The sequence below is a fragment of the Nomascus leucogenys genome, chromosome 3 (assembly GCF_006542625.1).
Source record: "Nomascus leucogenys isolate Asia chromosome 3, Asia_NLE_v1, whole genome shotgun sequence".
Lineage (NCBI taxonomy): Eukaryota > Metazoa > Chordata > Mammalia > Primates > Hylobatidae > Nomascus > Nomascus leucogenys.
Genome location: NC_044383.1, coordinates 116,261,324 through 116,283,935, shown reverse-complemented (window position 1 = coordinate 116,283,935; position 22,612 = coordinate 116,261,324). Strand labels below are relative to the sequence as shown.

At 38.9% G+C, this 22,612-nt stretch overlaps 1 protein-coding gene across 2 annotated transcripts in view; it reads right to left on the bottom strand.

Moving 5' to 3' along the window:
- L3MBTL3 (L3MBTL histone methyl-lysine binding protein 3) overlaps nt 1-22,612 on the bottom strand; it is a 131,790-nt gene that overhangs the window by 74,370 nt on the left and 34,808 nt on the right. For both annotated transcript variants that reach the window (XM_030809664.1, XM_030809665.1), the window contains exons 7-12: nt 20,769-20,853; nt 18,606-18,697; nt 16,288-16,392; nt 9,946-10,081; nt 8,008-8,099; nt 5,320-5,471 (exon numbers count right to left, since the gene is read on the bottom strand). In XM_030809664.1, the coding sequence (XP_030665524.1) occupies nt 5,320-5,471; nt 8,008-8,099; nt 9,946-10,081; nt 16,288-16,392; nt 18,606-18,697; nt 20,769-20,853 (662 nt within the window). The remainder of the gene's footprint in view (nt 1-5,319; nt 5,472-8,007; nt 8,100-9,945; nt 10,082-16,287; nt 16,393-18,605; nt 18,698-20,768; nt 20,854-22,612) is intronic.

The following is a 22,612-nucleotide window of genomic DNA, read 5'->3' as shown; positions in this document are numbered from 1 at the left end:
TTCTAAAAGGACCAGAAACCAAAGAAATAACTTATTTAAAAAAAAAAATCCATGCTTATGATACAAGGATAAAGTTAGGAGACATGAAGATCCTCATTTTATGGAAATCAAAGAGGTTAAGTGATTTCACCAAGCACTTGGGTAGAAAAGAAAGGGATTCTGGTTTTGTCAGTCACAGCCAAAAGTTAAACAAAAACTAATGCACACATGCTGGGCTCTGCAGTTTCAGGCAGAGTCAAAGGAGAACATTGCAAGACACTTACTTATGGAAAACATCAAAGTCTCTCCACTAAGCAAGAGTGGTTTAGATTATTTGAAGAAATACAGGACACTTGGCTTCTCCACTGCCTATAACCCAGAGCATGATGACTCTGCCAACTTATTACCCAGTACCCAACTCTCCTGGCTCCCCTTATATGTGAACTCTTCAGGGCCTCCATTACTCTGCACTTTACTACTAAACCCCAAACCTCATCAGCCTGAGTCATCAAGTGATCCTTTCCATCCCTAGTTGATGTCCAATTCTATTACCCACAGTAGCTGTTTGAAATATTATTAATTTGCTTCAAGCTTAAAATCTTTCATTAACACAACGAATACTTGGAAGAGATAAAGGTGATAGCATCTCATCACCCTCGTATCAAATTTTCCTTTTACTTCTTCCTTTTCTCCAGGCTGAGTGAAAAGAAAGTTTATTTCTTCCTGAGGCTAGCTGCTCCTAAACTTGGTGCCACCAATATTACCCATAGTTTCAGAAATCTCCACTCTCTCCCTCCACAGTGGCTTCCTGCCTTCTGCCTAAAAACCAAGCTCAAAAATGCTCATGGTGCAGGGAAGCCTCCGCAGAAGTCAACTTCCTCTTAAGCAATAATCCATTTGCCTTCAGTACTAAACTTCTCTGCTTAATATCCCTTATCGCTCTTCAACCTTTTGCAAATCAGTTTCTGTTTCTAAAACTCTTACTTTAATCCCCACGACACCTGATGGGACAGGTATTATTAATCCCTTTCAGAAGACAACTAAAGTTTAGAAGTGTTATGTAATGCACTGAATAAACTGGCTGCCATTACCCAAACACATCCTACCCCTGGGCCAAAACACAAGCAAGTGCTTTCCTTAGCCAAGAATGTTCCATCCCAACCTCTAAGTACCCATTCCTTCTTGGTCCAGCTCAAATCCCCATGTCCTCTAAGAAGCCCTCCCTAAGAGCCCTCCAGTGAGCTTGAGTCAGTCCTTCCCTCCAAGTGGTTGGTTCTAAAAATTAAGCACTAACCACCATCTAGCCCTGCAGCCAAGACAGTGGTGTTTGGTTTCTCTCCTTCCCCAGACCGTGAGCCCCTCAGAGCTGAAGTTCAGAACAGCCCAGGTTCCATTCATCTCCACGGCCTTCCCATCACCACCACCAACCAGTGCTTCTCAAATTTAACCAAATAGTGACAAGCCTATTAACTGACACTGCTCTAAGAAACTGACAACTTTTCAACATGATTTTAGGGAGACACATAAAATTACTATTGCTCTTAATCTGTAAATGTAAAAGAGATTCATCTCTAAAAAAAAAGTTTACCCTACACTTACAGGCAATCGGGAAAAGGCCACTGCTATATTTGTTCTAATTCACTAACAACCTTTTTCTTTTTCATAGATCTTTTCATTGCTAATTTTTGCCCTGACTCCACTGGGACACCAAAGTACAATGGAATCAAAAATGGCTGAAGCTGCAACCTCATTCATTTAGGCCTTCTACTAAACAATGGGCCAAATCCTGTTGTCAATCCTTCCTGGATCCCAAAAGATAAGGTTACATTTTTTAAAAGAAAGTTTCCTTCCTAGTGCTTGGAAGAAAAGAGGTGACTGTTCTCTTTGTGTTCTGCCCTAGAGCCCAACCTTCAGGCAGATAATCAGGAAAGAGGCTGCAGTGGTGGGAGGGCAGCTTGGTAATCTGGAGGTACCCTCCCCGTGGTACTGACCTACCTTCCTGGGTCCCTAAAGTCCTTTCTAGTGCCAATATTCTATTATATCTAGGATTATTCCTAAATCTAACAACTGTCAAGGAGATAGAATCGAACAGCTACCAACTATCAGTAACAAAAGCACAGAAGAAACCCAGAGGTGAAGCCATTTTTATTCTAATATATGCTCTTTTCCTTTTATAGAAAACTACTTTTTCAATCCTACATAAATTTTTATCATGTTCCTCTTAGGAAGTTAGAAATGTTGTATTGCAACTAAACATGTAGTAACACAAATGCATACAGACACATATATATTTTCAAATTCCCACTAATGTAAAAAAGAGATATAGAATTACTATTCAGTTCAAAGCAAAAAATATCTCATTTCCAAACTATTTTAAATTGGGAAAGGCAATCCAATCTGTAACCTCAATTACATACCTAAGTAATTTATGCAGATAAAAACCATTCCAAAATTCAAAGATCAAAGAGCATAATATTTAGTAAAAGTGGAGAAATTCCAGAGCACTTAAGCAATTTCCATTGTGCCTTAACTGCATGTTGAGGAAGAAAACACACTGTTTTCGTTTTCAGACAATTAACAAAATATGATTTCATGTCAGTAGCTGGAAGTCTAAGTAATCCTCAAAGTACATTCCATCCTAAAAATAATTAGTTCGTGCTCATAAAAGCACAAAACTCGAGTTAAAAGAGATCAATTTTTTTCTTTTCTTTGTATTTTTAGAACCCAGGATCTTTTTAGAATCAAGGATCTTTTTTAGAACCCAGGATCCTTCCTGTTTGTTCCCTAGACATTTGGCGTCGAAAAATGAATGTGGCGAATTCTTCTAGACTCTCCCCTTACTTTTTTTCCACAAGAATGTTTTCAAAGGCAACGTATCTTACGTCAAATGGCAACTTATACCTTTAAAACACTGTAATACTTAAGAGACCACAAAAATAAACTGACATTCACCTATTTTGTTTAAATCAGGCAAAAGCTTTACAAAAAATCCTCCCCAAATAAACCATAACTTTAAAAACAAAATATTCTCATTTCCACAGATTCTAGTCATTGTTTCAGCATTATTTATTAAGAAAAGGCCTGGAGCCCAGTTATCGCCCCAGTAGTGCCATCATCATAGCCCACCAAGCACAGAAGGAGACAAACAGGTTTGATTCAGGACAGATTTAGACTGTTTCCAAAGTTAAAGTTTTCTCATCCACTCACCCATTCAAAATATGTATAGAAAATCTTTATTGTTTTTGAAATTTTTATGTAGAATCAGGGATCTTGCTATGTTGACCAGGCTGGTCTCAAACTCCTGGGTTCAAGTGATCTCCCACCTTGGCCTCCTAAATTACTGGGATTACAGGCATAAGCCACCGTGCAGGCCCGACAATTTTAAGTAAAACAAAAACCACCAATTTACAGTAAATAGGAGGAGCAGAAGAACACAGTAAATAAGATGAGGTTTCAATCAGCAAATCAAACTATGAGACTCAACAGTACAAACAACCTGGTGTCTTTAACAAAAGCTACAATCAACGAGGAAGAAAGGAGAGGAATAGGTATCTGTAAATTAAATGAGGTCAAGCAAGGCAATCACAAAGTGTACACCTTATTGGACCTAAAACCATCAAGCTAAAAATTAACAAAAATCCCACTAAAACAATAGGGAGAAATATTTAAGTATGTTAGTAATATCATAGTTATTATTATTTTTTAAAAAATAAAAATAATTCCTCTCTTTAGAAGATATATACTGAAATGCTCTGATATCTGTCATTGATTTCAAAACAATCCCAGAGTTGGGATTTTAGGAGTAGGAATACAAAGGAAACATACTGGATATAAGTTGGTAATTGTTGGTGCTGAGTAAAGGCTGCAGTAGGGCTGCTCTATTATTCTACTTTTGTATATGTTAGAAATTGACTGTATTTCAATGAAAAACTTCTATTATAAACTGAATATAAAGATGTCCTATAAGGAAAAATTATGCTCTGCAGAAAAAAGCTGGGGAAAACAAAATATTCAAAAGCACAGTCATGCCTTGATATCAGCAGGAGATGGTTCCAGAAGCCCCTTTGGACACCAATATCTAAGGATGCTCAAGTCCCTTTTATAAAATGGCATAGTAATTGCATATAACCTACACACATCTTTCTGTTTACTTTATCTCCCTTATACTTTAAATCATTTCTAGATTACTGATAATACCTAATACAATGTAAATGCTATGTATTTACACAGCATTTATACAATTATTTACATAGTTACACTACGTAAATAATTGTTATACTGTGTATTTGTATTATTTTTATTATTGTATTGCTATTTTTCTTTTTTTCGTATTTTTGATCTGCGGTTGGTTGAATCCATGGATGTGCAACCCACAGATGCAGAAGGCCAACTGTACCTGGGTCTATGTAATCTAATCATGGAACTAACTGTCTACATTTTAAAAAAATTCTGCAAAAAGCGTAGGTAACATATAATAGAAAGCATTTTAAAAATACGAATAGTAAATGAATTTCAACATCTCTTCTTCTTTAAAACAATGCAAGTAAAACTGATGAGTATCTAAAATTCCATCTGAGAAGTAACGGAAATTATCGATGGGTCTACTGAATGTTTAAATATATGGATACTAAAAAATAAGGTCAAAAAGCAAACCTCCCTGACATTTAGCAATATTTATGTAAGTTAATATTAACTTATCCTACAACACAAGTCGTATTTTATAAAGATATCTGTTACTTCTCTAAAATGTTCTCAATTCAAGTGTACTCTAGAAGGAACTAAACACTTTAGAAATGCCTTTTACCAGGAAACTGAATTACAGCAATCAATGAACATGAATTTGGTATGAAAAATCCTTATTTCAACTGTTTAATCAAAATATAATGGCTTTATTATAATTATTTTATAATTACATAATTGTAAAATATGTTGCTTTTACAACTTTGTGCAAGATATATAAAAACTGCAAGGATTAAAAATAATATTCTTCAATATATTTTGTAGTCAGCTATTACGAATATTTAAATTAGCAGGTGGGCATGAAAATAAGAAGGGAAGATTAAAATACGTGTGAACATATGTTGGGAATGTGGAGTGTGCAGACTGCACTTTCATAGTAGGAAGTCAACTAAAATACCAATCATAAAGCAGAATTAAAGGATGTTATTTAAAATATATCCCATATGGAACAGGTAAAAAATTTAAAATCTGTAACAGGAAAAAGTGGGGCAGAACACTGGTTTTTTTTTGTTATAAGCATTGCACTATTACTGTTTTTAAACCATTTACTTGGATAAACATTAAATTTTTAAAAGCACACAACAACAGAAAATGTCTCACCAATAGTCATAGCTCTCATCCCAGTTGTCAAAATGTACCAGGAAACGATTGTCCACCATATCTGTTACCGTAGCAACACAGATGAATGAGGGATTCTTTTTGTCTACTGCCTCAAGCTTCATACCAACTCGAAAGCCCGATGGGATCACTGTCTATGGAAACACACAGATTTAATTAGAGATAAGCACACACTTAACAACCGTAAGACCTGCACACTCTCTGCACCTCCTGCTCAAAGGCCCAGCATCCACTGCTGTATTCACATAATTTAAAAATCTGCAGTTTCACAGCAGGGTCGCTTTCCAACAAGCAGCAATAAAAAAAAAAAAAAAATGTCCTACTGCTACACCCAATTAGCTATCTGAGCCTCAAAACGAAAATATCCATCACCTCACAGAATTTAAAATAATTAATTTTAACATGTGTTTTGATGCCTTAATTAGAAAACTATAATAGGTAGGCAAGTTTTATTCACCATATAGTTCACATTTTGTCCTTCTTTTCTTGATTACAGACTTAACAATGAAAATTATTCACACAAAATATGTACTTAATCAAGTTAAAAATGTGCATGAGTCAGTACAAATTCACTCCCACTTCTGAAAATATCTCTCAAAAGAGTACTCTACCGAAAGTAGGTCATCTTCATATATGAAAGGCTGCAAATTATTACAACTTTCACTCAACACTACAGATACATTTTATTCCTAACAGCAGCAAAAGAATTGGCTGTTGATGCACACAGCTATTCAAAATAGTTGGTAACTTAAAGAAATCCACAGATGATCAGTCATTCAGAACATGGAACAAAAACAGTAACAGTTCTGTAAGAGTTAGTGCTTAAGGTACAGTAGTATATAAACATCTCTTACTATCTTTTGTGAGGAATAATATCTTAATATATCTATCTCTACATATTATAGATTAGTATATCTAGATACCAATTGTGCCAATCACAACACACTACAAGTCATTCCTTCCCTAAAAACAAAACAAAACAAAACAAAAAACAAAAAACCTCTGTTAGACTCAATTATATGGATATTATTCTAACTACTTTAGGCAAAATATATGCTATCTCTCATTTTACTATGATTATACAGCTATCATTGTAAAAATGTAGACAGCCGTGTATCTGAAAATGTGAGAATAAGTTGTGTCTGAATAGATGGAACAGGCACTGATGCTATACAGAAATCTTTACTATGCATTTAAGTACTGAAATTTATCTGAGTTCTGATAAAAAATGTTTGAGTATTCTGAGGCAGAGGAATCTAGAAATGGAAAAATTAATTGTCTCTTAGATACGAAATGGAGAGCCCAAGACTAAATTGTATGCTAGCAATGCATAGAATTTAGGAAGACGGTTCAAGGCAGTTTATCAAATCCCTGACTGAAGTCATCATCAGAGAACCAGACAGGGATTAGGAAACTTGGAGCAGAGACAGCAGGCTGCTAAGTTTTCCACCCAACTGACCTTCCTCCCTGGGATAAGTTTTGACAGAGAATACCAACTGACAATGCACTGTTACACTTCGGCAATTAAACTATCCTCTCAATTAAGATGTTTTAAAATAATAAGCTGGCCCATTAACACTATTAGTAACCTAAACACACATACGCATGCACACAAACACAATTTGTCAGTTCTCTAATTCAACCTGGTTTGTGTTTGATTAAATCAGAGAACATTTCAGCCATTAGATTGATGCTCTCAAACCAACTGGTTAACACTGTTTCCCAAATGGAGGATTTTTGGAGTGAGGAGGTTTCTCCTGCTCTTGATATTTATTTATTTCCATTTGGAGGGAATGCTGTTAGTGAAACATTACTGCTTCTCCCCATTGTCTCACTCACTGCTACCAGCCTGGTGACTCTGGGAAGGAGGAACTGATGATACTAGAGAGAAAGCTGGGCTGCAGGGTGCACAGTTTCCACTCTGCTCCCCAAGGGTCTAGTGTTCTCCGGGCTTGGGGGAGGGAGGTGAAAGGAGAATTAAATCTCTTCAATTCTAGGGCTCAGAATCAAGCTTATTTGTCTGCAGATACAAGCCATGCACGTCCTCCAACTTAGCTCTGACCATCTGTAAAGATGGCATTTTGGTTTTCCACTGGCTTGCCCTTTATTCTTTCCAATTAGATCAGAACTTGGGAAAAGAAAAATGTCATGGATCAAGTCTGCCAGTAGAGGAACATGTTATGGAAAGAGGGAAAACAGGTCAAGAAGTAGAAAAGACACACACATACAGATTTTGCTTTTGTTTACTGTAAACAAAGCTATAAGCTAGAGTGAAGATACGTCACAGTCTCCAGTGACCTCCTACATGTAAACTGAAATGGGGCTACCTTCATCTGGCTATGTGAATCCCACTTGAACAGCACTCCCATATAAGTGATAATAACAATAAAATATCTCAGCCAATTTAATTTTTTATGCATCTTAATTGTAAATCTCACCTTAATCTTGTACTATCTTGTCTTCTACGCAATAAAAGAGACAACCATAATATGGCTATAAAACATATTTATTCATGAAGATTTTAAGCTAATTTTAAACTTTAATTAAGAGTACTCTATTTACCAAAGCAATAAAATTTATTATAGTTCCTTGTTATCACTTGTAATTGATCCTATGAGACACTCAAAATACTTCTTCCTTTGAAAGGAAACGTGTTTTGTATGTACTTACTATATTCTGATTTTCAAATAATGACTTAGGAGCAGCTTGAGCTTTACATGTCTTAAGATAGGTCTGCCAATTGAATTCTTCTTCTTTATACCCTAGAGTAAGCACATATGAACAGATTGATTCAAATACCAAAATATTTCACACTTAGTTTTCCAGTCCTACTTTTATCTCTAACACGACAAAATCAATCAAATGACTTTTTAAATAAACAAAATTTAACTCATAATTCATAACTATGTATATTTAGACTATGTTTATTTTCAACAAACTGTATTATTATTTTCCAATTCTGAATGAATGGTAATGGATATAACGAAAAAGAATAAGGAAACAACTATGTATTATACCCAGGACACTTCTTATCATGGTATTTCTACCAGTATTTAGGTAGAGTTCCTCAGCAGTATAGATACTGAACTAGAGTAGTCAAAATTCTTCATTTTTCTCTCACCTACTCTATTTTGGGAAGACTAACTTATAGGAACAAGTGGGAAGGTGGAAATAATAGAAATGAAACAGGTAAAATCTTTTTGGCCTATCACTTCAAGTAGGACAATTAAAGGTTTATGAAGTAAGGATGCTGGCAAATTACAATAAGGGAAATGTTCCCCCCTTAATTTTTACAATTTCACTGAAGTTAACATTTCCTTTAAAAAGGAAATTGAGCATCTTATTTTATCTGCGAATATGCTTTATTTTACATTCATTAAAGTCCAGAAGGCAGCACGAAAAAAACAGCTAATAATTTACCATATATAAGAGATCAATTCGTGAAAAGGCTTACAGATTTTCTTTTTCACCCTCATCTTTTCTATGCTATTTTGTTTAATCCTTCAGCTGTCTGAAAATACCACTCTGCCATTATTTTTTCACTTAAAACAAAGGGATGGCTAATGCATTAAAGTCCTGAGATAGGCCAAAAATATCAACCCAGTAACCTGAATTTTTGACATAAAGTAAACCAAAATAAATGTAATGATTGAAAAAGAAGGGAATAAGATATTACTAAATATGGCCGGGCATGGTGGCTTACACCTGTAATCCCAGCACTTTGGGAGGCCGAGGTGGGCAGATCACTTGAGGCCAGAAGTTTGAGACCAGCCTGGCCAACATGATGAAGCTCTGTCTCTAATAAAAACACAAAAATTAGCCAGCCATGGTGGCAGGCACCTGTAATCCCAGCTACTCGGGAGGCTGAGGTAGGAGAATCGCTTGAACCTGGGAGGCAGTGGCTGCAGTGAGCCAATATTGCACCACTGCACTCCAACCTGGGTGACAGAGCAAGACTCTGTCTCAAAAAAAAATTAAGAAATACTTTAGGGAGACAGTGAAAAAGACGGTATCTGTTATTCTTGAACTTTGATGTAAACATGAAATAGGAAAATCACTGGGGAACTACAATATAAAGTACTCAAATATAAGAAAGGTAATTGCTATGAGTTCAACCCCCCACCTAAGCCAATTTTTAGTGTTATAGTCTTCTTGCCAATCTCCTAAATATTAAGATCTATATGGTCATGCATAATTTCTCAGGATTTTCTATATAATGAAAAACTGATTTGAAAAATTAGTTTAAACTAGTTTACACTAAACTTAGTTATGTAAACTAATTTAAACTAATTTTTCAAATTAGTTTTTTAAAAGATGTATGTATTTAATAATAGAAATTTGCAGGTAAACATTATTTGTAGTCAAAGTTGAGTATCATGCAAATGTTATTTTACATGAAAATAAGCATATGAACGTACTTTATTTTCCTAAGTTGGATTCTACTTTTATTTCTTTTACTTTAATAAACATGGTTTCATCATGAATAATAAGGTTAAATTTGTGCCTATTTGAATTTTCATAAAGTCTGAATTCTTAACAATTCTAATGTAGCATGTAAGACAATGAGTTTTTACTGAATTTAAAATATAAAACAAAAAGTGACAAAACCTTTTGGAGGATGGAGTTTGTGGCCGGTTTTCTCACACCACCCAACTGGGTGGATATCCAGAGCGTCTGCATTCACCCAGAAGTCATAGCAATCAGAATACCCATCAAAGTGAAGCTTTATCCGGTATCCACAAACCTGAAACAGGTAAAACAGGTTGAATTATTTTTTTAACTCAGAATATTCATATATATATACAAAAATAAACATAGACACCAGGCATGATATAGTCTTAATGTTAATCAAACCACCCACATTAACAGTAATAAAACAACTAAACAAATATCCAGAATCTAAAGACAGAAGCTATTAAATTGGGAAGAGCTGAGCTGTGGCATTCTGGCAACATTCTCAGTTACATTAGGAGCACATGGATAGGGGACAAAGCATAATATCCCACAAGTGCAGGTCCTTTCTCCACTCCCTATGTTGTACCAAGATGTGTCCCCAAGGTAAGCTGGAAGGCACACCAGCATAGCACACTCAGCTCTAGCATGGCCCCAGAGTGGACGGTCTGCCCTGCACTGAATGCTGCAGACCACAACTGGTGCATATGCACAGAAGTCAAGCTTTTTTTTCTCCACCAAAGCTGGGCTGGAGAAAGAAAGAAAAGCGTCTCTCCTAGTTTATTACTTGGATGAGACAGGCTCCTAAGAATGCTAGTAAGAATGTACTCTGTATAACAAATGCCATACATATGCCTACAGGGCCCCACTTATAGACATTCTGATTTAGAAGGTCATATAGGCTTACGAGACCTGAGTTGGATCACACCCTGCCCTGGACTCTTAGAGAGAAGGTTCAGCCCCTCACACTTCTTCCCACTAACACAAGCAGATGTGTTCAAGTAGAAACACATACCACGCCAGACCTCTCCCCGCTCCAGGAGTGTCTGTCCTGCAGAACCCTGAATGATGAACTTAGACCAGAGTGCAGAGCCAGAGCAATTAATCCTCAAATAGCGAGGTAGCTGTACAGTTACTGTCATGGAAAGTTCTCTAAAACATATTGCTAAAATTCAAGTGGTAGAACACATAACACAGAGTGAGTTAGTTTATGAGAAAATTAGACATGTGGGGGTCCACATGTATTTATGGGCTTATGATTATGTATACATATGTGTATTATGTGTGTATACATATACGTAAGTATATGCATTTATCTACATACATTAATATACACACATATGCATACATAAGTAAACACATAGTAAAAAGAAGTCTGGACGAATATTTGCCAAAAGGTTAATAATGATTTCTTCTAGGAAGTGGTAGTGAAAAGGAAGGGGCAAAATGGGAATGATGGACTTTTAATATTTTCTCTTATGTATCAGTATTTTTTCAATTAGAATGTATTGATATACCACACACATAAAATTTACAACTAAGCTGACTCCCCCCAGAGAGAACAGAGTCTCTCCATAGAGCTGAGACAAGAATCCCTGGGAAATACAATCTCTCAAGTAAAGTAGGAGCTACCCCCACTCCCTGCAGCCACCCCATGCAAAGAAGGCTGCTTCTCTCCTCTCTCTCACAGTCAGCTATCTCTGGCCGATCCTAAGAGCTCAACCCTTTAGTAACTTACAGCCTCTAGTTCCTTGTGGGCACACCGTTCTAAGCTTCTGCTCCCTTGAGCCAAGCTCTCTCTGTTCTCCCCATAGTCTCTATCTCAGGCTCACTGGAAAGCTATGCTTTGAGAAACAATCTCCTACATCCTCACCCTCCTTGCCCACAGTCATACCTACCTCGTCCTTCTCAAGCCTTTCCCCAAGGGTGCTCATGTCCCCAACTCTACCTCCCATAGACACAGGACGGGTTGCTGCCTCCCACCACACCACGGATCCTAAGCCAGTTCTCCCCCGCTGAGGCTCGAGCCACGTGGCTGAAGCAACTCTCCTCCTCTTCTTCCCCCATGCTAACCACCCAAACACTTAGCCCTGGCTTATTCTCTTCCTTTCCATCTGAGTACTTTCATCATCCATATGGATGACTTATCCAATACCCTGGCATTTTGGCTCCCTTCCTCTCTACTTCAAGCCCTCACTCCCATGAATCTAGTCCCCAACAAGAACTGCTCTACTGCTTAGTATTAAATTTAAAAATCCAACCCTGGGACACATACTCCTATTCCAGTCTGCAAACCCAGCCCCCAGATGCCTCTTCTTCAATCTCAACAGAAACTCTAGTCTCACACTGATCCCTCTACTTCCCCCCTAGCAGCTCTCCTCACCCCCAGCCTTCCTTTCCTAGCAATCATTTAGAAAACATTTTCTTGCCAACATTTTAAAATGTCTGCCCTGATATCCTTTGCAAAATATTTGCCTGGTGACATTCTATCATTTCAGGTATCCATCTTGTTTCCACCTAACTAAGTCTAGTAAATGGTGATGGGAAGGAAAAAATGACATACTGCCAGTCTTCATTATTCACGTACTGTATTCCATATTTGTGAAGTTATCTACTTGCTACAATTTATTTGTAACCCCAAAATAATACTCACAGTGTTCATGGACACGCACAGACTGACAACACTTTTGAGTCACTCAACATGCATGTTCCCAGCTGAAGTCAATCAAGAAGGCGCTTTACCTTCTTGTTTCAGTTCTTGTACTGGAAACAAGTGTCTTTTGTGTGGTCCATTTAGTGCCACATGTTCTACATTTTTGTGCTTTTCTTGGGCGATGCTACTGTTTAAAATGGCCCCTGACATAGTGCTGAGGTGTTGTTTAGTGTCCCTAAATGCCAAAAGGTTGTGATGTTGCCTTACAGAGAAGACACTTGTGCTAGATAAGCTTCATCAGGCAGGAGTGATAGTGCTCTTACTTGTGAGTTCAATTTTTAATGAACGAACAATATATATTAAATGAGGTGTCTTTAAACAGAAACACACATAAAATAAGGTTACATACTGATCAGTAGACAAAAATGTGACCAGAGGCTCACAGGAAGCTAACCCTCTATTTCCCCTAAGAGCAATGGTTCCATACAAGGTAATTTGTGGAGCATAACTACTGCGAATAATGAAAATGGACCAACAAAAATCAACTCCATCTGAATGCTGGGCTTTGCCACTGCCTAGCAATTCTCCAAGATGGTCCTGTCCAACTCCCTCTCCCATTCTTCACTGCAGTCTTTTCAAATCCCCCTCCTTCTCCTTCAGCTTCTAATCCCACTTTCTCCATCCTCACTCTCGGCCAGTAATTTGCCTTCTAACCCAAAGAAGATTTCCCAAATGTGTGCCTCCAAACGGACAAGCCTCCCTGTATCCACGAGCCCTACTTCTTCCTGTTCCACCTTCCTGTTGTAATGCAGGAGACTCCCCCTTCTGCCTAAGACTTGGATCTCCGCATATACTCTGGGTCCCATCTTCTCCCAGGCCTCTTCTCTGAATCTTCCAATACTCTACTCCTTAGTGGCTTCTTCAGAATTCAAATACTATGTTATCTTACCATTGCATTGCAAAGGGGCGAAAAAAAAAAAAAGGCAAGAAGGGAAGGAGGGAGGGAAGGAGAGAAAAAAGACAAAATTAATATGAAAAGTAGCAATATGCATCAAAAATTTAAATGTAATTTATATGTCCATACTTTTCACCTGGCAATTCTAGAGATAGATCCTAGACCTACTTATACAGGTAAGAGGATGCTCACTGGACCTTTTTTTTTGAAGAATGAAAAAATGAAGATCACTCAGTTGTTCAATATGAGAGCAGTTAAATGAATTAAAGTCGATTCTATAAAATGGAGAACTACCCAATGGTTAAAAAGAATATGTATGCCAGGTGTGGTGGCTCATGCCTGTTATACAAGCACTTTGGGATGCCAAGAAGGGAGGACTGCTTGAGCCCAGGACTTCAAGACCAACCTGGGCAACACTGCAGGACCCCATTTCTAAAAAAAAAAAAAAAAATTTAGCTGGGCATCAGGTGGTACACGCCTGTGGTCCCAGGTACATGGGAGGCTGAGGTGGGAGGATCGCTTCTGCCCAGAAGGTTGGGGCTGCAGTGAGGCCATGTTCACGTCACTGCACTCCAGCCTCAGTTACAGAGATAGACCCTGTCTCAGAAAAAAAAAAAAAAAGTGTGTGTGTACGCGCATGTGTTTGTGTATGTGTCAAAAACAAAATGCAGTACATATTTTTATACACAGAGAAAACATCTGGAAGGCACAGTCAACTGTTAAGGGTCATGCTCTCTGGGACATGGAATATGGGAGGAAGGAAGGGGGATCTGAAACAGGACTTTTATTTTTTATTAATATGCACTCTTACACTATTAATAGTTGAAGTTTTCATAATGAGCAAACATTACTTTTATAATAAAAAATAGGGAAGGTAAAATAAATCTGCAAAAACCAAAAGCTGAAAAACAGACACATATCATAAAAATTCCCTTTCTCTTTTATAGCTAAACTTCTCAAAAGCAGTCTATACTTACCGCTTCCTCACAATGATTTTGTAAAACTCAGTTCTGTCCCCAAACACTCCAGTTGCCCTGGCGCAAGACACAATTCCCTCATGCTCCTCGAGAACAACCACAGCATCTGACACTGCTGCTTCTTCCCCACTTCAACTGCCTGCTCTCCCTGGTTCCTACTGCAGGCCCCTCTCCTGGTTTCTTTCTCTGTCTCTCGCTGTTCCTTTTCAGGATCCTGATCTATTCTTTCTCCTGCTCCCACCTCTTACATGATGGTATTCTTCAGGGCTAGCAACTCACGCCTTGTGCTCTTGCTGGGCAATATCATCCACTTCAAAGGACAAACACAAATCATCCACCAAGAAACTCTGACCCTCCTCTTCCAACTCAAAAGGGTCTAACAAAAACTTGAGTCCAGGAAGGAGGGTACAATGTCTGATCAAGTTTGAGAGTGTCAGTATTCTCACTGTAAATAAAATCTACACAAATGTTCCACAACAGTTTTCTGATATGAGTAAGAGAATCCAGTTATTTCCTTTCACTACATATTACATTATTACAAGCTGCAAGTTCCTTTAACACTCAATGCCTCAGGTTTCTCATCTGAAAAACGGGAGGGAAAGGGTTCTACCTCAAAAGGTTGTTTTGAGAACTAATAAAAGCTAACAGATGGGCTGGGTGTGGTGGCTCACGCCTGTAATCCCAGCATTTTGGGAGGCTGAGGCGGATCGCCTGAGGTCAGGAGTTTGAGACCAGCCTGGCCAACATGGCGAAACCTCGTCTCTACTAAAAATATAAAAACTAGCCAGGCAAGGTGGCACGCACCTGTAGTCCTAGCTACTTGGGAGGCTGAGGCAGGAGAATCACTTGAACCTGGGAGGCGGAGGTTGCAGTGAGCCAAGATTACACCACTGCTCTCCAGCCTGGGTGACAGAGTGAGACTCCATCTCAAAAAAAAAAAAAAAAAAAAAGAGCTAACAGATGAAAAGTACTTGGATTAGCTGCTGGCACACAGTATGCCCTATGTAACTGTATGTTATCATTGACTGAGGCTGTCATCATCCAGCACATGGTACTGTGTTCTGCAGAAGCCAACCTTCTTACAAGTTCACTAGGTAATTAAAGAATAGTATAATACCTAAAATTAGGACTTAAGACTATCTTATTCTTTTGGGAGGAATTTTTAAAACAGATATACCTCAAGGGAGGTATATCTGGCTCAAGGGAGGGAGCAAGGAGAAGGCTAGCATACGAGGAAACACACTTTTTAAAGTACGCTCAGTAATATATGTATGTATAATTGACTTGGTCATTTTTTCCTGAAAAATTTCATACAGATATCTTAAAATACTAAAAAAAAAAAAATAAGTATCTGTTGGTCTGTTCCTTATGTTAAGGAATACAGTATGGCAAAGCCTATAGAATCAGACAGACATGGGTTCAAATCCTGGTTCGACCACTTTGAAGCTGTGTGGTCACAGTTTTTAAAGTACTCTCAGTAATAATATTAGACTGAGATATATATTTATATATTTGGCTTGGTCATTTTTTTCCTGAAAAATTTCACAGAGATACCTTGAAATACTAAAAAAAAAAAAAAAAAAAACCACGTAAGTTATCTGTTGGTCTGTTTCTTATGGCAAGGGCTATGGCATCAGACAGACACTGGTTCAAATCCGGGTTCTACCACTTTGAAGCTGTGTGGTCTTGTATCCATCACTTCATCACTCGGAGCCTCAGTTCCCTAATCTACACAACAGAGCTTGAGAAAAACCACAACATGCACAGGATTCTTATAAAGATTAAAAGAAATAATGCACACAAAACAGTAAGCACCATGCCTGGTATGAAATACAACCAACGGCAGTTTTTCCTCATTTTAAATCCCCATAATCACCATTTTATTTTAAAAATAAAGATGAGGCAAAGCTTACCTCCGCCACGGTGAGGACACAGTACACAGACTGATGCTCGGGATCCACGCCTTCTAATTTCATGCCAACTTTGAATCCATTTTTGTTATATGGAAAGGATTGATGCTAAAATGCAAAATGACAGCAGCTTTAGTTCCTTATCCCAAAGGCCTAGTTAAAGATGTAAATAGTTACCATTTTAAAAATAAAGACCATTTAACCAAATACATAACTTCTAAAAATCCAAAGAAAAAGAAATCAATAAATAACCCACTGAAAAAATGGACCAAGGCTATAAATAGGTCCCAGGAAAGGAAATGTAATGCCACATACCCTTTGTCTTTTACATATTTGAAAAGACGCTCGACCTCATGCAGAAGAGACATAGAAAGTAAAATTACACTAAGATATGGTTCACCTATCAGGTTGATAAAGATCAAAAAGTTTGACAAAACTGTGTTGGTAAAGCTGTAGGAAAACAGGTACAAGCATACATCACTAGGAAGAATGAAAATTGGTACAACCTCTAGCAATTTCATAATATAAATCAAAATATTCTTTTTGATACAACAATTCTAATTCTAGGAAATTATCCAAGAGATTCTCACACATGTGAAAAATGACTGGTATAGAAGATTATTCACTAAAGCATATAGCAAAAGATTTGAAAGTATATATGTATGTATGTGCAAATCAATAGGGAGTAACACAAATTATTACAGGAACAGGCCTAAGATGGAATACTACGTATTGCTATAAAAGAATGGTGAAGAGATTCATGACTCAGATGGAATCATCTTCAAACTGTCAAGTTAAACAAAAAAAGCAAAGTCCAAAAAGTATACAACATATGTTACCATTTGGTTTAAGACAGAAAAAGAAGGATCTGTGTATATATATATTGCTTATATGAACATATAATTTTCCAGGAAGGGAATATAAGAACTGGTAACACTGGTTACTTCAGAAGAGGCAAATCTGGTGCCTGAGGGACAAGGCTATGAGAGACATTCTTTATACTATTGTAGTACTTTTATATTTTGAATCACATGCATTCATTATTGATTCAAGGAATTAGCTACATTTAAACTTTTTTTTTAATGTGAAAAAGTCTATTCTCTAAAGGACCAAAGCTACAGAAAACAATTACAGAGAACAAGTTTATATGTAATTACTACTATATTTAAATTAAATATTCTTAATGTACATGTAATTGTCCTAACATTTACTAACATTTACTATTCATCACTTTTTAAAAGCTTGCTATGTTCACATCTACATAAAAATACATCTATGGCAAATTAATTACATACCATGATTAAATATAATGAAATAATTTAAACCAAGGGTCAGCAAACTCCAGTCTGTGGGTCAAATCCAGTGCACCATGAGTTTTTGTAAACAATCTTACTGGAACATAGCGATGCCCACTTGTCTACATATTCTCTATGGCTGCTTTTGTGCTACAATGACCTGAGTTGGTGCAACAGAGACCACATGCTCTGAAATGCCTAAAATATTTACTATCTGGCCCTTTACCAAAAAAGTTTACCAACCCTTGTTTTTTTGTATGTGTTTTGTTTGTTTGTTTAGAGACAGGGTCTTGCTCTGTTGTCCAGGCTGGAGTGCAGTGGCAGGATCGTAGCTCACTGCAACTTTGAACACCACGCTCCGCTATATTTTTAATTTTTTTTTTTTTTTTAGAGGCAGGGTCTCACTATGTTGCTCAGACTGGTCTCGAACTCCTGGCCTCAAGTGATCCTACTGCCTCAACTTCCCAAAGTGATGAGACTGTAGGCAGGTGTGTGCCACCACACCAGGACCCCAACTCTTGGTTTAGTCCAGGGACACCAACTGCTACTCAGAACTACATCTGATATCTATATTGTTAACTGATTTTAAATCACTTAAGATAAAATACTTTTATCATAGCTAATATAGTGACCCATTTTTAGATGTTTTGTTGTGACAGTACGTAAATCGTAGTAACTCATTTTTAATCTCTCAAAGCCACAATGTTGACATGAAATTTCCTAATATTTTTTCTTCATCTGCTAGTTATTCATGGTAGTATTAGTATCCCTGTTCAAACTCATGATCGCAAGCCCATAAGATGCTGAGAGAAAAGAGCACACATGTGTCAGTGTGCACCCACACATGTGGCACGGGGAGGGACACACATGTCAATGTTAACTGCCCTCCATATAAACACACGCATCAAAAACTGCATGCTGAAAAAATGATCCCAAGTCAAATTTCAGTGGAAACAACAATCCTAATTCAGGCTGGTATCCCAGCTCCTGTGCCCTTACAGATCATGTCTCTAGGAGGGCCCATACCTCCTTGAACAGCTTCGCCGGCACTGCCACCGCTTTCTCCTCTTCCAGGTAGGATGCCCAGCACCACGCTTTCTTTCCTTTAGGAGGCAAACCTGAAAGGCAAGCAAAAGGGAAATGACAGAATTTCCAAATCTAAGCCAGCAGTGATGCATCTGTGAACTCACACGTCCCTGACTGATGCTCTGCCTAGCTCTTCTCTGACTTCCAGGACTGGTATCTCTCAGTCTCTCTTCCCGGCTCCTCTTCCCAAGAACCAAGATAAAAAGTGAACTGTGGTTTGCACCCACAGTGAGGAGGATAGGAGATGGAAGTGGAAGAACTTAGAATAAAAGAAGAAAACAACAGGAAGTCAAGACAAAACACTACCACAGAAGCTACAGGAAGGGAGAGCTTCTAGAAGCAGGATGCTCAAAACATTTTCCCTAAGAGATCAAGAAGTTGAGGACTATAGAAAGGCCAGTGCATTGAGTGGCTGCTAATCTTGAAAAGGAAGGAAAACAGTCAATATAGTGAGAAGCAGATTTTTAGGTGCAAAAAGAATACGTAAGTGATAAAAATAATGGAGCAGTTAATATTAGTTTTATATATTTTGGATTAATTTGACAAATACTGGAAATGAAGGAAATATATAATAGCCTGATGGTTAGCAAAGCTGAGAGAAAGGTACTTTGGGGATGAGACTGGAACAGGCTAAGATAGAGTATACAAAGAGAAGAAAAAAATCGGAAAACTTAAGGAAAAAATGTGACTGAAGGAACAAGGTCCCAGAAGAGCCAGGGGCCTGGAAGTTCATCCGGGGTAAAAAAGAAGGGCAGGGGAAATGATGGTGAAAGAAACAGACATTTCGAGGCAGAGCGCAGAGGAACTGAGGAATTTACACCCTTCATCTCAGTGATATAAAATAGAAGGTCAGCTCTGAAAAGACACAAAAGTTAAGCTGTGTGCGTGGGGCAGGTGGGGCTATTTCCAGTTTTTTGAGGAATTAACAGAACAAGGCTAGAATGCACCCTGGCACTGAGGAAGAGCACCTGGTTCATGGCCCTGGTTTGTCGGGACAGTATGACTGACTGTGCAGGCTGCGAGCTGAGGCAGGCAAGAGGATAGAGCCTAGTGGGGGACATCCCCCAGGGCCTCTATGGAAGTGACCCAAGGTCCACACAGAATAAGCAGAAAAGTACATCGAGACAAATACTAAAGGGAAGGGCTGCAGGGCCGGCTTCCTCCTGGAAATAAAATGCTGCCTGAGGAACAATGAAACAAACAAAAAAAAGGGCCAGGCACGGTGGCTCACGCCTACAATCCCAGCACTTTGGGAGGTAGACACGGGCAGATGGCTTGAGGTCAGGAGTTCGAGACCAGCCTGGCCAATATGATGAAACCCCATCTCTACTAAAAATACAAAAATTAGCCAGGCGTGGTGGTGCACACCTGTAATCCCAGCTACTTGGGAGGCTGTGGCAGGGGAATCACATGAACCCAGGAGGTGGAGGCTGCTGTGAGCCAAGATTGCACCACCATACTTCAGCCTGGGTGACAGAGTGAGAATCCATCTAGAAAAGAGAGGGGAGGGGAGGGGAGGGGAGGGGAGGGGAGGGGAGGGGAGGGAGGGGAGGGAAGAGGAGAAGAGATAAGAAGAGAAGGGAAAAAACAGGTTCCATGCCAGGAGCTCATGTTTTGAGAGGGAACATTAGAAACTAAAACTGTGGGAAATGAACAACAGAGGTTTTATAAAGAAGCAGAGGCAGGAAACACCTACTTGATGAGGGGGACAGAGAGAGAGAGGGAGAGAGAGATGGAGGGGGGGAGAGAGAGAGATGGAGAGGGGGAGAGAGAGAGAGAGAGAGGGAGGGAGGGAGGGAGAGGGGGAGACAGGGAGGGAGGGAGAGAAGGAGGGAGGGAGAAAGGGAGGGAGAGAGGGAGACAGGGAGGGAGGAAGGGAGGAAGGAAGGAAGGAAGACAGTTCTCATGCTTACCCTGAAACCACTTGAAAGTTATGAATTTTCATTTTTTTCCTTATCCTCAAAATCTCAATCTTTATTGATAAAACTGAATCAAAGAAAATCCTGAAGTAATACTTTAACTGGCATGACTAAAATTTCCACCTGTGTGAACCATTTCCAATTTCATGGAGTTACAAGTAAGACTTTATTTTCATCAGCTCACCCTGCTTTAATACAGCCGAATCCCCTCGTCTTTTCCTCCGCGCTCTCTGCGAACCCCTCAGGATTCTTACATCTTGTTTGCTCTCCTACAAAAAGAAAGGAAAATTATGACTTTAAAGTTCAAGAAATTGGCACCAGTGAATAGTTAGAGAGCTGTCAGAAAGCACTTTTTCTGTTGTTCTTTTCTTCAGTTTTACTTTGTAACTTTTAAGGAAAGTAAGAATACAGTTCATTTGAAAACTGTGTTGCTTTTGGCCTGAGATTATTACAAAGTAAGACCGTATCCATGTCTTACCCGCTGGAAGGGCATGGACACCGCTCCCGGCTCCTTGAAACACTTTCCGCTCTCAGCTGCATGACCACTCCGCTCTGATTTTCCTCACGCCTCACCGGCCCCTCTTTGTCTCCTCTACTGATGTCTCCTCCAATCCAGTTCCCTTCTCTACTCTTTCTAGTCTCTTTCCCTGGGTTTTCAAGGTCATTTTATATAGGCCAGATACTCCCAATCCACATCCTCAGCTTCTTCTCCCTGACTCCATGTGGCTGTAGACAAATGCCTACTTGGGATCTTCACCTGGATGGTTAATCAGCATCTCAAACCCATCATGGCCAAACGACTCTTTGTTCTGCACTCCACCCTCATCTTCCCATTCTCAGTAAGAGACAGGATTATCCAGCCAATTGTTAAAGCCAAAATTCTAAGCTTTATCCCTGATTTTTCTCTTTTCCTCACACACTCTGACAACCCTACCTCTAACATTGATTCCCAAATCCATGGACTTCCATCATCTTCAGCCTTCTTACGTGTCTACTGCAATAAACTCCTAACTGGTTTCCCTGATTCCACTCAGGGCTACAGTGGTCATTTAAAACATACATCATATCAAAGCATTCCCTTGTCTTAACTTTCCAGAGGCCTCCCCTGACACTCAGAATACAATGAACACCCTCGACTCTTGTTTACCATAAAACCCTACATGCCCTGGACCACACGTACCTCTTCAACTTCATCTTACTCCACCCTCTCCTAAACCACAGTGACCAGACTTCCTTTTATTTCCTCGAACAGAACATGCTGTGCAAGTTCTTACCTTAAGGACTTTCCTCTAGAAGTTCTACTACCCAGAAGACGCCTCACTCTTAAATTCACATAGCTGGCTCCTCTTCATTCATCAGATCACGCTGTTCATGCCATCATCTTTGGGAGGGCTCTCTGACAACCCAACCTAAAGCAGTCAGCCAATCCTAATGCCCTATTTTAATTCTCAATGTAGCACTTATCACTAGGTGACATTTCTCCTGTTCATTTTGTTTTTAGATTAAATACCCCCTAAACAAGAATGCAGTGTCTCTGCCAGGGGAGACTCTGTCATCTATTTGTCTTATGCATCCCTGTATCCTCAGCTCCTAGAACAGTGACTCCCAAGTAACAGTTGTACAATACCGATCTTAACGGAAACACTTCCAGATCTCAAAGTTCCCTTTTCCTATAAAACCATTAATAGATGCTTTAGGAATATGATATTTACATTTTAATTCACACATTTTGAATGGCTTTTCCCCAAATATACCTGATATTTGTGTGCCACTTTTTAACCACTCAGAGTTTTTTTTTTGTTTTTTTGGTTTTCTTTTTTTTTTGAGACGCAGTCTCGCTCTGTTGCCCAGGCTGGAGTGCAGTGGAGCAATCTCGGCTCACTGCAGGCTCCGCCTCCCAGGTTCACGCCATTCTCCTGCCTCAGCCTCCCAAGTAGCTGGGATTACAGGCACCTGCCACCACGCCTAGCTAATTTTTTGTATTTTTAGTAGAGAAGGGGTTTCACCGTGTGTGTTAGCCAGGATGGT